Here is a 13,460-nt window from a genome sequence, read left to right on the forward strand (position 1 = left end):
GGAAGTTTTTATGGGCTGGGTCTGGTAGAGGTGCCCCTCATTTCTACCCATATTTCTTTGGCCAGAGCTGTTATTGTTTGGGATCCAGAAACTGATTTCTCAAGTCCATGAGGCGTTTGGTCTCTAGATTCATTCTGTTTTCGTCTATCTTTGCTTGAAACCCCTCCAATTCTTTCCTGGGATTGTCTCTTCGTTGTGAAGAACCTTGCTAAGTTCAGCCAAGAGGAGCCAGTGCTCAACTTCACTCTGATTGTTTCTAGCCACTTTCCCTAGAGCTGCAGGCTTGCTGAGTACATGGTCCACCTTCTGAATGACTGCAGGTGTAAGTTTTACCAAATATTTTGCTATCATCTAATATAGATTTCTATCTTTCCAGCCTCTGAGATCCATTTCCTCACTGGCTGCTGCCTGCCTACTACTTTAGGTTGCTGCTATTGCGGCACCCCACTGCAAGATACCTACTTCTGTATTAGTTCAGGTAAAACGGCAGCTTTAACTAGTAGACTCAAATTCTACCTGATTAACACAAATAAATGTTTACATTTTGCTCACGTCATATTCTAGTACAGATGTTTTTTGTGGTGTAGCCTTCCATACAGACGTTCTTCATGGTGTGGTCTTCCCTGTGGTCAGTCAGAGACCCATGTTTTTCCATCTTGAAGCTCTGCTCTCCTCCAGGTCTCTACAGCCTCTCTGTCCAGCTGGCCACAGGCTAGGAGATCAGGCACATTTCAGAGAATGTGCTGGAAGTGATGCATATCCATCACTTTGGCCTATATTGTCTTGGCCAGAGCTCAGTCGCATGGCCACACATCCTGCAAGAGGGGCTGGGAAAGGTAGTCCAAGCCCAAGACAAAAGGAGAACAGGTTTTGGCATGCACATAGCAGTGGCTGCCTTGTAGGCCAGGACTCTGGACTGAGGGAATAATGGCCAGCAGGGAATAATAATGACTCATTAGTGGGGGTGGCAGTGGGCAGCCTGCCCTGATAGAAGAGGTGCTGTCAGGCATTAGCTAGTATGATTCAAAAGATACACAAATACCTTCATTAATGCAGTAAGCATTTACTGCATGTCCACTATGTGCCAGGCAGTAGGCCAGACACTGGGGCCTTAGGAGGAGAACAAAGCTCCCCCTGGAGCTCTGGGCGAGCCACTCTACTCCTAACCCTTGTGCTGGAGGCCTAGAGGCCAGAGAGCCTGGGAAAGGAAGAGGGAAGTGGCTAGGTCTTTTTAACTTGGCTGGTTTGAATGCCTCCTACAACCCAAGAAATGCAGCCCATATAAGTCAGCCTGGTTCCCACTATTAGCAAGCATCCCTCTGCGGTATATTGAATGAAATGTAATATGAGGGAAGGGAGGGCAACACATAGTGGACATTCTCTTTATAGCTCACTCCCTGGTTGTTTTCTTAGGACGTTGTTTTCCTTCTGTGAGGCATCTAAGGAAGGTGGTGGGTCTAGGATGTAGGGTTATGTGTTTGTGTCTGGCTGCTGGTAAAGTTAGGGAATTGGCACCGTGTCTCAGAACCCCCTCAGCAGAGCTGATGGCAGCACAGGGAGGACCCAGTGCTCCACATCCTTGCTTTTTTCATGTTATTGGCTATTCATGTTAGAAGCTGTTGCTGTTGATTTCCTAGTGGGCCTGGCTGAAATTGAAGTAGCGGGTTGAGCTCTGGGCAGACATAGCATTTAGTCAACAGCCATTGGGCATCCGCTGTGTGCCCGATCTCTGTCCAAGTCCATCGGCACTCCTCTCACTGGAGCGGCCAGTGATGCGGGCTCGGTAACTGATATGTAGGGCAATGGCAGTAGCCTCCAGGAAGGTTTTCAAAATGAGCTAAGAAAATGGGCATAGAGGACATGTTTAATACAGATTGGAATAGACCACGGAGGGAAGGTTTTTATTCTTTTTTGGAGATTTTTGGGTAGAAAATCATATCACTAGAAGCAAGAATGTAGCCTGGGTAATATCTGGAACACTTTCAAACTGCATGCATTGATGTGTTGCCCATTTTCAGCTAAGAGAGGGAGGACTACAAAAGGTTAAATTTCTCATATAAGATTAATTCAGCCATCTCTGTGAAATGGTGGAAGCAGAATACCATTAGACTCTCTAATCTCATTTCTCTCATGCTGTCTTTCTTGGAGCCTGTCAAACAGTGTCCTGGCAGAGAGTCAGTTCTCTGGTTGCTAAACATCAGAGTCAGTCTCTTTCTGCATGTGCCAAGAGGGCTGTAATTTAGAAAATGCAACCCACCTTTTAAGGAAGGATGAAAAGGTACTAAATGCACCTTTCTTTGCATGTTAGATCCCAAATGTTTTGAATATAGTAAACATGTTATTCCTATATAATTTTATTTTCTGTTATCGTAGAGTTATTTGCATGACATATTAGAATCAAACTTATTAAAACTGTTTGTATTTTGTGGATCCCATGTGGTTTCATGAGTATTGCTTGGATGCTAAATATACTAATAAGATTTGTGCCTTTTGAGTGTGCAACTGTGTATTCAGGATGAAGACGTAGTAACAATTTTGCCCTTGTTTTAATTACTCTTCAACAACATGTGATTTTTGAAATCTGATTTAAGCCTTTTTGGGGGGTGGGTAGCTGCTGCTATGTAAAAAGCTGAATATACTTGGACATTAGATTTTCTGTTAGTTCTGGTCTTTTTTCATATTGCCACATAAAAATCCTAAATTAAAGGGGGGCAGGGGGTGGAGCCTACCAGGATTGTGAAGTTTCTTTCTCTTACTTAAAATATAGCATTAAATAATGCTGGTTATTTTTATGTTGCATATTTAGGACAAAGAGGCTCTCTTAAACGAAAGATAATTGCAAGATCCGGTTCAGCAGCTTTGTCCCTTGCCTCAAGTTTACTGCAGGGCTTCTCTCCTCTCTGGTTATACAGAAATGAAATTATAAACCACCAGTAGCCTTGGAAATTTCAGTCGATTCCAAATGACTAAATATTTAATTCAATCATTGCCTATACTTCCAGGGATGACTCTGGCATTTGCTTTTTATTGAGGGCTCCATGAAAGCCAGGCTCTGCAATGGCTGCTGGGGACTGTGTCTGTTGCAAGGAGGCTCCCCTGCAGTGAGGAGCCGGGGCACTGCAAGTCTATTCCATAGCAGCCCTTTTTGCAAATGGTAGTTGATTTTTGCAGAAGGTTTGTGGCCAGATCGCTATGTATAATACTGATGAAGCATTTTTGTTCCAGCTCTGTCTCGGAAGACCTAGGCTGTAGACGTGGGGATTTCAGTAGGAAACATTATGGATCTGTGGAGCTGGTAAGTTTATGCTGTCTGTTCAGTGGTAGTACATTGATTTAGATTTAGAGACCATTGCCAAGCTCATCAGATCTTTTGTTGTATATTTACTGTTAGACCATGTGGGTACAGTATAAGGATTGAATTGGAATAAATAACTATACAAAGGCTATGATAATTTGATCATCTTTATCTATTTGTTTTTATTGTTACACTTTTTAATCTTGTCTTCCAGTTTGCTAAAAACTGGTATTTTTCTCTGTGTATATAATTAAATAATTAAATAAAACAACTTATGAATTAAGAAAGGTGGCATTTAGCTTATATATGATCTTTTTCCTAAAAGTTTATAAATCTAGCTTTCAAGGTTTAAATATTATTGAAATACGTATTCTGATTTTCTGTATGTTTGCTTTCTGGGTGTGTGGTAGGAGTTAGAATATTTATGAGAGCTGTTTTTCCCATTAAAAGCATATTGGTTGGACTAGATAAATGACTATTATTGATGATCAATATTTGGAATGAAAATATCTACATTTTCCTTAATGAGAGACATTAGTGTTTGTGCTATGATTTTTAAAAATTGTATGTTTTCATCTTAAAAGGGCCATAATGAAAGCATATAATAGTCTCAATATTTTTTAAAGATAGAATGTGATTTTTTCCAATTACATGAAAATCTGAACAAATTTTCAGAAAAGAAATGTGCTCATAAAATTATATTGATTATTATTTAACACTATTAATGACATTGTCTACTATTTCTATTTATTAAAAATGAGTTGCTTGTATCTATTTGTGTAGTAACCAATTTTCCCCTATTAATATAAGCTGCATCCTTGCAGAGTTTAAGTAGTAGAAAAATTTATACCGGAGTTGTGTACCAGTGGCGTTCTACTTGAACTCAAGCATATATTATAGACTTGACTGTGTACCTAGCCTGGAGCTGGGTATTCTTGAAAATATAAAATGAGTAAAAGATATGGTCCTTGTTCTTAAGGAGCTTACTGTCCTCTGGCTGGGCAGATAAGACACATAAAATATCTGAAGAATGAATTTAGCCACATAAAAGATACCTCAGTTGATTCAGTCAACACCTGTTCTGTCTGTCACTGGTGACACCACGCCACTTAGACCACCACCTCCCCTGAAGGAGCAGGTGCATAGCTATAAGTCAGAGTAGGAATTGGTACTGTGAAAGAGATGCATGCAGAGCACCACATGCATGGGGTTCAGAGAAGGGAGGGATCACCCATTCTGGCCAGGGGTCTCAGAGACACACCATGGAAGACCTTGCAGAGAGCTGTGGGATGTGGGTTGGTGACAGAGAGGATAGACAGTAGGTATGAGCTAACAGTATGATTCCTGGCAATGCCGTGTTCCAAGGCAGTGAGCAAATGGTCCTGCCTAGCAAAGAGCTTTGTAATTACAAAGCAAGCAAGCTTTGGAATCAGGTAGGCCTGGGTTCCCATACCAGGTCTATTTCTTATCTTTGTGACCAGTCAGGTTACTTCTCTGAACCTCAGTAATGCTGAAGAACATGTGATCTGAAGTCATTCTTGTTTCATCATTCACTAATTGTATGATCTTGGACTGCCTTTAGCATCAGTTTTCTCATCTATAAAATGGGGATATTTGTGTTATCTACCTTAGAGGGTTGTTATGAGGATTAAATGAGATCATGTACATAAAGTACTTAGCACATAAGCACAGTTTATGTTAACCAGCTGCAGTCATAAAGACAAAATTCAGTAGCAAAAGTAGAGCCTTGACTGTCAGGTGAACACTTTGGACTTGGCCTAGCAAGTAATATGGAGCTCTTTTAAACAGTGAAAACATTACTTGGGGGAGATAACATGGGTGTGAAAGATGGACTCTTTAAAGATGTGGGGAAATCACAGAATATCAGAATGGAAAAGTACTTGAGAGCAGTGGTTCTCAAACTTGAGCAGACATCAGAACTCTCTGGAAGGCTGATTAAAACATAGATTGCTGGGCCCTAGTCCCAGAGTTTCAAATTCAGTAGATCCAAGGTTAACCTACAATTTGCAATTCTAACAAGTTCCCAGATTGATATTGATATTACTGGTCCCAGGATCACACTTTAAGAAGCTCTGCCTTAGAGGACCTCAGCTAGGTCATCAGTTATCCTCGGCCTGATGAGGTATCCAATTGACCAAACATTCTTCAATCCATTTGTTCACATTTTTCCTCTGGGGCCATGACTGTGTGTATGTGTATTTGTAGTTGACTTCTTAGAATATTATAAAATACATTTTAAATATATTTAAAAATTCCATGTATAATCTTACCTTGCAACAACTGTTTTCATCTCCTTTTGGTACCTTCCAGTCCTTATAGCTACAAACCTCATTTTTATATTGTTATAATGAAATTATATATTTAATTTAATTTTGCATTCCTCTTTTTCCATTTATACTGTATTTTCTAAATGTCTTCTTATATAGTCTTCAGAGTCATATTTTAATGGGTACATGATAGGCCAACATAGTGATAAATGATTATCTGTGTAAATTTTGTAAAATTAGGTTGTTTCTCATTTTCCCGTATTAAAAATGACATGTGTGCTGGTGGTCAGAAAGGTTGGGAAAAGTGAAATGAGCAGAGCTCCGTTCTTGTTATCTGAGGATCTCTTGAAATTCTGACTGCAGTGTTTTAAGAGGAGAGTGATGTTTCCTCTCACTTCTGAACAACAGAGTATTATTAAATTACAAACCATTATGTGTTGCAGGTTTATGAAAAAGTGAGTTTGACTTTTCTTATGCCTGCTGTGATGAAAATTGTTGGGAACCCAATAAGTGTTGGGCATCTCGGAACTCAAACTTTCCAGAAAGGCATCTAAGATTATATAAAACTGAAATTTTAGCATGAACTTCTCCTGACCTTGAACAAGTCACAAGTCTTGTGAAGAATGAAGCTTGGCCATTCATATCAGTAATAAGAGAAGACTTAGGACTTAGTTCTCTAGGTTTCCATCCTGCATTAGTTTGGTGATGAGAAGATGGAAACCCAGATCTTGACAGACTCGTGGGAGAACTACCTAGCATTCTTTCAACACGTATTTATTGAGGGTCAGCCATGTGTCAGGCACTGTGCGAGTCACTGAGAGTGAGGGGAGAGAAGCAAAACCATTTTTCTGCTCTCATGGAGCCTTTGCTTTAGAAACTAGCAGGCTCACACTGTGTCCCCAGGCTGTGTTGTATCTGGATCTCAGCTGTTTCCCTGCCTTAACCAGGGATTGTTTCCTTGTGAAGAACAGAGATCCGTTCAGTCTAGGTCAAGTATAAAGCAATTCACTGAAAGGATATGGGTGAATCTCACAGAAGGGAAGTGCAGCTGCGCCTCATGTGATGGAAAGCCAGCAAGCCACTATTTTCTCTTTCTCTCTGGTCCATATGCTTTCTTGTCTTTACATTTCTCTGTGTCTGTATCACTCTCCTCTCTGCAGAACAGCTTCTTCTGATGGCACAGTTGCCTCTCTCCAGCTCATTTTTCCCAGCAGCCAGAGTGGTGTTTTCTTTTTTAGTTTTTTTTTTATTGTGGTAAAACAGACAGAACATAAACTTTGCCATTTTAACTATTTTTAAGTGTACAGTTCAGGGAGCGTTAAATACATTCACATTGGTGTACAGCCATCACTGCTATACACTTTCAGAATGTTTTCTGTCATCCCAAAATGAAACTCTTTATCAATTAAACGCTGGATTCCTATTTGGCAGTTCCTCAAAAAGCTAAAAACAGAGCTTCCCAGCCCCAGGTAACCTCTATTCTACTTTCTGTCTCTATGAATTTGCCTATTCTAGATACCTCCTATAAGTGAAATCATACAATATTTGTCCTTTTGTATCTGGTTTTATTTCTCTTAGCATAATGTTTTCAAGGTTCATCCATGTGATAGTGTGTATCAGAATTTCATTCCTTTTTATGGCTGAATAATATTCCATTGTATGGATACACCACATTTTGTTTATCCATTTATCTGTTTTGTTTGTTTGTCTGTTTGTGAGGCAGGATCTCACCTTGTCACCCAGGCTGGGGTGCAGTGGCACAGTCATGGCTCACTGCAGCCATGACCTCCTGGGCTCAAGTAATCCTCCCACCTCAGCCTCCCAAGTAGCTGGTATTACAGATGCATGCCACCACACCTGGCTAATTTTTTTGACTTTTAGTAGAGACAAGGTCTCTCTATGTTGTCCAGGCTGGTCTCGAAATCCTGGGTTCAAGCAGTCCTCCTGCCTTGGCCTCCCAAAGTGCTGGGATTACAGGCATGAGCCACCGCACCCAGCGTGTTTATTGATTCATCTGTTGATGAACACTTGCGTTCTTTCTACATTTTAGCTATTAAAATTAATGCTGCTATGAACACTGGTGTACAGATACCTGTTGGAGTCCTGCTTTTGATTCTTTGGAGTATATTAACTAGGAGTGGAATTGCTGGATCATAAGGTGATTCTGTTTTTAGCTTTTTGAGAAACTGCCAAACTTGTTTCCACCATGGCTGTGCCGTTTTACATTTCCAGCAGTAATGCACAAAGTTTCTGTTTCTCCACAATCTTGCCAACACCTGTTATTTTCCATTTTTAAAATAATAGTCATTGTAATAGTGTGAAGTGGTATCTCATTGTGGCCTTGATTTGCATTTCCCTAGTGATTAGTGATGTTGAGCATCTTTTCATGTGCTTATTGGCCACTTGTATATCTTCTTTGGAGTAATGACTATTCGAATTCTTTGTTCATTCTTGAATTGGGTTTTTGTTTTGTTTTTTGTGTTTTTGTTTTTTGTTTTTTGTTTTTTGTTTTTTTTTGCTGTCAAGTTGTAGGAGTTATTTTTATATTCTGGTTATTTGTCCCTTATCAGATGATTTCCAAATATTTTCTTCCATTCTGTGGCTTATTTACTCTGTTGACAGTGCCTTTAATGTACAAAAGTTTTTAATTTTGATGAAGTAAAATTATCTATTATTTATTGTGTTGTCTATGCTTTTGGTGTTATATCCAAGAAATTATTGCTAAGTTCAATGTCCAGAAGATTCTCCCGTATGTTTTCTTCTAAGGCTTTTATGGTTTTAGCTGTCTTTGAGCCATTTTATGTCTTGGAGCCATTTTGAGTTCATTTTTTCTATATGGTGTGAGGTAAGAGTCCAGCTGCATTCCCTTGCATGTGGACATCCAGCTTTCCCAGCACCAGTGGTTGAAAAGACTGTCCTTTCCCTATTGAATGGCCTGGTACCCTTGTCAGAAATCAATTGACTATAGATGTGAGGGTTAGTTTCTGGGCTTCCCTTCTGTCTCATTGGTCCATATGTCTGTCCTCATGACAGAATGATGTTTTAAAATGTTGACAATACAATGTCTTTTCCTTCTTAAAATGTTTCTTCAGCTGTTCATTGTACTTCAAGGCCAGACCATGTACCAAGCCCTACAAGAACCTATGTGATCCTTACCCTGCCTTTCTCTTTCACGCCACTTCCTCACTGTGCCTCAAATGTCTGGCCTTATCCTGGTCTCTGGAACACACTGAGCTCTTCCCTGTCTCAGGACCCCTGCGCTTACTAGTCATTCTTACTGATGGATTCTTGGGGCTTCTCACGGCTGATCTCAGCTTAAATACCATCTTCTCAGAGGGGCCTCCCCTGACCATCCCATCAACATTAGTTCCTTCCTCTGCTATTTTCTAACTCAACATCCTATTTGTTTTCTTAGCAGTGCTTATCACAATCTATATTCATTTCATTTACCACTTAGTTACTACTCTGTATTGTTCATTGTTTTATTTCTAGAACCTGGCACAGGGCCTGGCACATACTAAGTTCTTATAAATGTTTTTTTATTACTGAATTGATTTCTGGCCCCCCAATCCCCATGGTTTACATGGGTTACAGCTCTATTGGCCACTGTGGTCTCTTCATTCTTGGATCCTAATTTCAAATTCCAAATAGAATACTATGGATTGTTTCCTCTTTGTTCAGGTATCTATCCCTGATTCAAACACTTGTGCTCAGGGTAGTGGGGTCATAGACTATAAACATGGCTTTTGAGGCCCATCCCCTCAGCAATGTTTGTGGACAGGGCAGATTTTCTCTGGAGATGATATAGACAAGTCAGTTTCAAAGAAGGGCGTGAGCTGAGCTGGAACTCCCAAATGTGTCCGTTAACATTCCTTCATATAGCGAGAATTTAAAAGCTCAAACTAAAAGCACTTAGTGAAAATTTCTTCCTCGGCTGATGGACTCCCTTTTCTCTGTACTTTTTTAAATATCATAAATAAAGATACAGATTATGAACTCCCTAAAAATAGGAATAATGTTTATTTGCCACTGTATCTCTAGAACCAAGCACAATGCTTAGCATTAGTTACTTAGTAACTATTGATTGAATGAATGACTGATCCAATTTGGTTGAAATTAGAGAGTGGCCTAACCCATCAAAAATAAATAAAGGAAAGAGAAAACAAGCCTCTTTGATTCCCCCCTCAACCAATATACTTAGGCTCATTAGCTGGCAGTGCATTTCATCAAAAGCATATGCCATTTTTCTTCTTGATGAATTGCAAGTCTTGTCTCTCATGGCAGCATTCTAGGCAAGACACAGCTATCACACCATCAACCATTCTTCATCACTTTATATTGAAATCTGTCAGAAAAAGCACAAGATTGTTTGTAGCTTTTATTGATCTTTTTTTTGGCCTTTAAACTGGATGGCTAGGAAATTGATACAGTATCAATGATAAATTGTATGGGCACAATATAGACTTCTCCCCTCCCCAGCCCAGCTGCTGACTCTCATAAAACCCCGTATCTTGATACTTCTGGGTAAGTAATGATCTACTGGTGATTTCAAGTCAGGATAAAACAGGGTAGTATATTGTCCATTCCTTTTTAAGCTTGTTTCTTAATGACTCAAACCTGCATTTAGATGAGCCGCATGCATGCTCCCCTGCTATATAGGTAATAAATATATAAGTGCTTCTCTATACAGATAGCATGATTTCGTTGTCATGAACTCAGGGTAGCCTCAAAGGGTATCTGGCTGTACTGTCTAATAACTATCAAAAGAACGGTTGATGAACTTGCTTGGCATCTGCAGATTTTAACATTTGAGGACTGTTTGAGGGCATTTGACTGTTTGAGGACTCTTGAAGTCTTGATATGTAGTAATTTGTATTTTTGTTCAGGCACGGATTGGAATTATACCTGTGGGACTGTTGTAAAGAAAGATGATGCTTTGCTAATGAGTGATTTAACTGCCTGTCCAGCATCCCTAACACAACTCAGTTTTGTGCTCTACTCAGGGTTAAGTAGGGTTTTCACTTTCAAAGGCATTTTATGGGAGAAATTGTATTCTATCTAGTATTATCAAACTGAGAGATTAGTGAGAGTACCAGCATATTTCCCTCAGGAACATCAAAACATCAAGACTTCAGCGTCGTACAGCTAAAATCATAATTTTGACAGATGTTCTTTAAAATTTATCTGGCTTATATCTGTGTCTCACATAGCAGGCCAACTCTTTTTTTTTTTTTTTTTTTTTTTTTTTTTGAGGAGTCTCACTCTGTCCCCCAGGCTGGTGGCTCGATCTCGGCTCACTGCAACCTCTGCCTCCCAGGTTCAAGCGATTCTGCTGCCTCAGCCTCCTGAGTAGCTGGGACTACAGGCGCACACCACCACGCCCGGCTAATTTTTGTATTTTTAGTAGAGACAGGTTTCACCATGTTGGCCAGGATGGTCTTGATCTCCTGACCTCGTGATCCACCTGCCTCGGCCTCCCAGTCAACTCTTGTGGATACCTCCAGGTACAACGTATATCAGAACATTCACCAACAAGTTAACATGTTTTAAAACTATGGATGGTGCTTTTTTGATATTTTTACTGCCTCTGTTGGTGATTGGTAGTGCTCACTTTTAAACTTTTTCGGACCAAAATTATTGTAACCATTTTCTGTGATGTAGAATTTTGAGACTTTAATAATTACTTTTTATACATTAGAATGGAATCAGAAATCTTTTATTATGGTTATTATTTTATTATTTTTATTATTAGTTTCAACATTTTATTGAATGCTTACCATGTACCAGTCTCTGTTGAATACTTTAGATGTATTTACTTATTTAATCCCCACAAAAAACCATATGAGGTAGGCATTATTTGATTAGGCCACACACTGTAGATGCTCAGAAGACATTTGTGAATATTAAATGGATTCCCATTTAACTGATGATATCAGAGCAGTCCCACAGCTAGGAAGAAGCAGGAGTGACATTTAAACCCAGGTCTATCTGCCTCCGAGAGCCCCTGCGCTTAATCTCTTCGCCTGCCAGCCCATGCTCTTAAAGCCCTGCTGTGTATAGTGTTTCCTGAGAAAAGTAGGTTGATTGTTAGAACAAATGCCGCTGTCCTTAATCAAAAGCATAAAGTAGCTCTGCTTTAGGTTTCCATTCCAACATATAATTTCAAACTATTTTTCGTCCAAATCTTAACAAAAGCTTGCTGTTACGAATGTCCATAAGGAGTTATCCAAAGACATGCCCATGCCTTAAATGGTTTAAATTTAATTCCTAGATCAAGCCCAACCATAAGTTAGCTACAAACACTTGGCCTGCCTTTGTTGGCCCCTCTCAGACTTGCTTTTCTTGACTTGTACCATGGCATTATGCCTTTAACCTGCATTGATGGACAGAGTGGAAAGCAGCCAGACAGATCTTGGTGGTGCGTTGCTTGTAGGATGCTGCTAAGAATTTTATGTTCGTCATATACAGAGTCTCCTTTAAAAAGACCTATGAGAAAAAATTTTTCTCAGGAACAAAAAGTGCCATGCTTCTCCTGAGAAGCTGGTTTGTTGTTAACCTTATAAGCAGTGGGAATCCTGTAAATGAAAGGGCTTTTCCTCTTTGCATTGGCTCCTAGGAAGCTCAGAATTCCATTGTGGCTTATCTCTAACAGTCTTAAAGGACTTTATAACATACATCCTCATCTCATTCTCTTGTTTTCAGTTTATTTACCTACACTTGATTTTTCCTTGTTCTGAGTGTGCTCAGTGTCTCATTTTATCCTTTAAGTAAGATATATTTAAGTAAGCTGCTTTTAAATCCTTTCTAAAAAATAAGGTAGAGCATAAACATAAAAGTATTTCTGTATCTAGCCCTTAACAGCATAATCCTTCTGTCTTCCATTGACAGGTAGAATAACTTTGATGCTTGTCTCCTCCCTACCCTACTTTTTGATACAGTATGATTTTATGACCTATTTTTCTAGGATCAACAAAACTTGGGGAGAATTAACACCACCTGACCAGCCATTTGGTGACCATATTGAGCTCCGAGTGCTGTGTTAATGACATGCATAGGCGGGGCACAAACTGTAACAAATCCACCAGCTGAACACATGCTGTAATAAGAATACCAGACAACTTCTCCAAATTTTCCCAGACAAAATCAACCTTGGGAAGAGCCACCTCAGTGATACCAGACATCAGCATGCTCTGTAGTTTAAAAACCAGAGTTACAGGCACTCCACTCCCTCCTTTCTGAGTCCTGGCTTCCTCATGCTCTCCCTAGAGGCCACAGGAGTCTCCCATTCCTGTGCCACTCAAGGCTCTCCTCCTCAGGGCAAGCCTCTCTGCGCCTCTGTGCTGCTCTCCTGCAGCCACCTTGGCGTGGCTCACAATCTCAGGCTCCTCAACCTTATGCTGGTATCCTGGGAGTCTGTTCTTTGACTCCAGTAGTCTCCAACTGATGGGATATGGTCCCCTGGTGTATATGAAAACACTTCCAAATTTTGATCAATGTATAATAGTTTATTTTTCATATAACCAGAAATACAAACTGTGAACACGCCACTTACCTGGTTAACTCTTCAGCAAAGGAAATTGAGTAGAGCAGTTTTCTACCTTGATTGTGGTTTCATACACTCAGGAGGCAAAATTCACATAAGTCTCTAAACACGCAGACTTTCTTGGTGTCTGTTTGGTTACAGCCGTTGCCTTGCATACCTTACTTGTACCAGATCATTCTCTGCCCTGCATCATGGCTTGTCGTGTGCCCACCTCAACTTTCAGATAAGCAAGACCAGGCTCAACAGTATGCATCATCTGTTGTAACAGGAATAAATTTTAAACTTGATTAAAATGTATAATGTAATATACTTTTATGTACTGCTCTTAGCAATA

The 13,460-nt window shown here is 39.9% G+C and overlaps 1 protein-coding gene across 4 annotated transcripts in view; it reads left to right on the top strand.

Annotated features, from left to right (window-relative positions):
- The window catches only part of GARNL3 (GTPase activating Rap/RanGAP domain like 3), a 167,201-nt gene that overhangs the window by 38,241 nt on the left and 115,500 nt on the right, over positions 1 to 13,460 (top strand). For all 4 annotated transcript variants that reach the window (XM_063649940.1, XM_054501436.2, XM_054501435.2 and 1 more), the window contains one exon: positions 3,226 to 3,295. In XM_063649940.1, coding sequence (XP_063506010.1) covers positions 3,226 to 3,295 — 70 coding nt within the window. The remainder of the gene's footprint in view (positions 1 to 3,225; positions 3,296 to 13,460) is intronic.

The sequence above is a fragment of the Pongo pygmaeus genome, chromosome 13, assembly GCF_028885625.2.
Source record: "Pongo pygmaeus isolate AG05252 chromosome 13, NHGRI_mPonPyg2-v2.0_pri, whole genome shotgun sequence".
NCBI lineage: Eukaryota > Metazoa > Chordata > Mammalia > Primates > Hominidae > Pongo > Pongo pygmaeus.